The sequence below is a fragment of the Otolemur garnettii genome, unplaced genomic scaffold (assembly GCF_000181295.1).
Source record: "Otolemur garnettii isolate 467f Iridium unplaced genomic scaffold, OtoGar3 scaffold00045, whole genome shotgun sequence".
NCBI lineage: Eukaryota > Metazoa > Chordata > Mammalia > Primates > Galagidae > Otolemur > Otolemur garnettii.
In genome coordinates, this window is record NW_003852440.1 from 4,838,635 (window position 1) to 4,841,862 (window position 3,228).

Below are 3,228 nucleotides of genomic sequence, written 5' to 3' on the forward strand. Positions count from 1 at the left end.
AAAAAAAAAAAGAGGTAAATATAAATGCATTAAAATGGCAACACTTCCAGGACATATATTAAAGTAGAAATACAAAGTTGTAGGGAGGCGGAGGCAAGAGAATCGCCTAAGCCCAGGAGTTGGAGGTTGCTGTGAGCTGTAATGCCATGGCACTCTACCAAGGGTGACAAAGTGAGACTCTGTCTCCACAAAAAAAAAAGAAAGAAACACAAAGTTGTAGAATAATGTGTATGGTACAATCTAGTATTATAAAAAGCAAACCAATGTTAGCATATGTGTAAATACACTAAAAATAACTATAAGAGATAGTCTAGGGCTGGGCGCCATGGCTCATGTCTATAATCCCAGTACTCTAGGAAGTCGAAATGGGTAGACTGCTCGGAGCTCACAGGTTCAAGACCAGCCTGAGCAAGAGCAAGACCCCATCTCTAAAAATAGCCGGGTGTTGTGGTGGATGCCTGTAATCCTAGCTACTTGGGAGTCTGAGGCAAGAGGATCACTTAAGGCCAAGAGCTGGAGGTTGCTGGGAGCTATGATGCCATGGCACTCTACTGAGGGTGACATAGTAAAACTCTGTCTCAAAACAACAACAAAAAAGATATAGTTGGCTCAGTGCCTGTGGCTCAAGCGGCTAAGGTGCCAGACCTGAGCTGGTGGGTTCAAATCCAGCCCAGGCCTGCCAAACAATAATGGCTGCAACCAAAAAATAGCTGGGCATTGTGGCAGGCACCTGTGGTCCCAGCTACTTGGGGCAGAAGCAGGAGACTCGCTTGAGCCCAGGAGTTGGAGGTTGCCGTGAACTGTGATGCCACAGTACTTTACCCAGGGCAACGGCTTGAGGCTCTGTCTCAAAAAAAAAACCCAACAAGAACAAAAAATATAGCCTAAAAATTAAATTAATGGCATTATCATTAATGAAAAAGAAGACAAGCTAGACAGGGTGGCATTTCCCTGTAGTACTAGCTACTCAGGAGGATGAGGTGGAAGGATTAGTGGTGCCCAGGAGTTTAGGGCTATCATGTATAGGCTTGGCACCTGTGGCTCAAGTGGCTAAGGCGCCAGCCACATACACCTAAGGTGGCGGGTTCAAATCCACCCTGGGCCTGCCAAAACAAAAAAAATGACGGCTGCAAACAAAAAATAGCCAGGCATTGTGGCAGGTGCCTGTGGTCCCAGCTACCTGGGAGGCTGAGGCAGGAGACTCACTTGAGCTCAGGAGTTGGAGGTTGCTGTGAGCTGTGATGCCATAGCACTCTACCCAGGGGGATAGCTTGAGCTCTGTTTCAAAAAAAAGGCTATCATATACAAAAATCACATCTAAGAATATCCATTGTGGGTGGTGCTTGTGGCTCAAAGGAGTAGGGCACTAGCCCCATATGCCGGAGGTGGTGGGTTCAAACCTAGCCCTGGCCAAAAACTGCAAAAAAAATTTAAATAAATAAAATAAAGAATAGCCATTGCATTCTAACCTGGGCAACACAGCAAGACCCTGTTTCTAGAAAATAAAACAGACTTCCTTTTTCACATTGTTTGAAATTTACTCTGTCTTTTTCATATCTTCATATATTAATTATACCATCTTTAAAAAGTATTACTTAAAAGCAATACATTATTTTAAACTGACCATCCATGCAGGTTAGGAGCTGGGCTACAATTCTTCGTTCCATATCTTTTGAAGCAACTTCTCTTTTGGGGGTAATAGCATCAATTTCATCAATGAAAATGATACATGGTGCATTTGACTAGAAATGAAAACATAAGAGAACCATAAATACATCCCCTACATTGAAGTATAGTTAAGAACATACATTTTTAAAAAAAATCTTAAAGTTCAATGATTATTCACCAGAAGCATAACCCTAACGGACACTGTGCACAGTGTTTTACTTGTGATTTTAAGAGAACCAAGATGCCTGAAGAATAGTAAGAGACTGAAGATAGGGTTACACATTTATATTCTTCATCAATTCCTGTTTAATGATAAATCCAATGAAATTTTTTTGTAATTAAAGGTATTTGCTATGCTATGAAATATAAACAATAAGCATATAAACTTTATTTATTTATTTATTTTTTGAGACAGAGTCTCACTCAGTCACTCTGGGGTTGAGTGCTGGTGGTGCTATATAGCTCACAGCAACCTCAACTATTGGGCTCAAGCAATTCTCTTCCTACAGCCTCCCAAGCAGCTGGGAAAACAAGTGCCCGCCACAACATCTGGCTACTTTTAGAGACGGGGTCTCACTGTTGCTCAGGCTGGTCTCAAACTCCTGAACTCAAGCAATCCACCTGCCTCAGCCTCCCAGAGTGCTAAGATTACAGGTGTGAGCCACTGTACCTGGCCAGCATATACACTTTAAATTAGAAAATCCAAGCTTACTAGAAAGTTGAATAAGTCTGGTTGAGTGCTTCTACCAATATAAAGTTCTAAGCTTTTCTCTAGAATTTGCTAAAAAAGGAATTTGAGAAACATCAGAAACTTTTCAAGAAAAATTGTGGTAAAATATATATACAATTTATCATTTTATTTATTTATTTATTTGAGATATAGTTTCATTTTGTTGCCCTCCCTATAGTGCTGTGGCATCATAGCTCACAGCAACCTCATGGGCTCAAGTGATTATCTTGTCTCAGCCTCCCGAGTAGCTTAGACTACAGGTGCCTGCCACAATGCCTGGTTCTTTTTAGAGACAGGGTCTCCCTCTAGCTGGGGCTGGTCTTAAAGTCCTGAACTCAGGCAATCCACTCACTTTGGCCACCCAGAGTGCTAGGATTATGGGTGTAAGTCACTGCGCCCTGTCCAATTTATCATTCTAAACACTTTTTAGGCTAGGCGCAGGCCTCACACCTATAATCCTAGCACTCTGGGAGGCTGAGGTGGGTGGATTGCTTGAGCTCATGAGACCAGCCTGAGCAAAAGTGAGACATCATCTCTATTAAAAGTAGACAATCTGAGGCAAGATGATCGCTTGAGCCCAAGAGTTTGAGGTTGGTGTGAGCTATGATGTCACAGCACTCTATCCAGGGCAACAGCTTTTGAGACTCCATCAAAAAAAAAAAAAAAGTTTTGGCTCAGTGCCTGTAGCTCAGTGGCTAGGGCGCCAGCCACATACACCAAAGCTGGTGGGTTCAAAGCCTGGGTCTGCCAAACAACAACAACTACAAACAAAAAATAGCCAAGTGTTGTGGCGGGCACCTGTAGTACCAACTACTTGGGAGGCTGAGGCA

The 3,228-nt window shown here is 42.6% G+C and overlaps 1 protein-coding gene across 1 annotated transcript in view; it reads right to left on the reverse strand.

Moving 5' to 3' along the window:
• The window catches only part of NVL (nuclear VCP-like), an 89,772-nt gene that overhangs the window by 69,794 nt on the left and 16,750 nt on the right, over positions 1-3,228 (reverse strand). Inside the window, exon 8 of the mRNA XM_023513920.1 lies at positions 1,625-1,742. Coding sequence (XP_023369688.1) covers positions 1,625-1,742 — 118 coding nt within the window. The remainder of the gene's footprint in view (positions 1-1,624; positions 1,743-3,228) is intronic.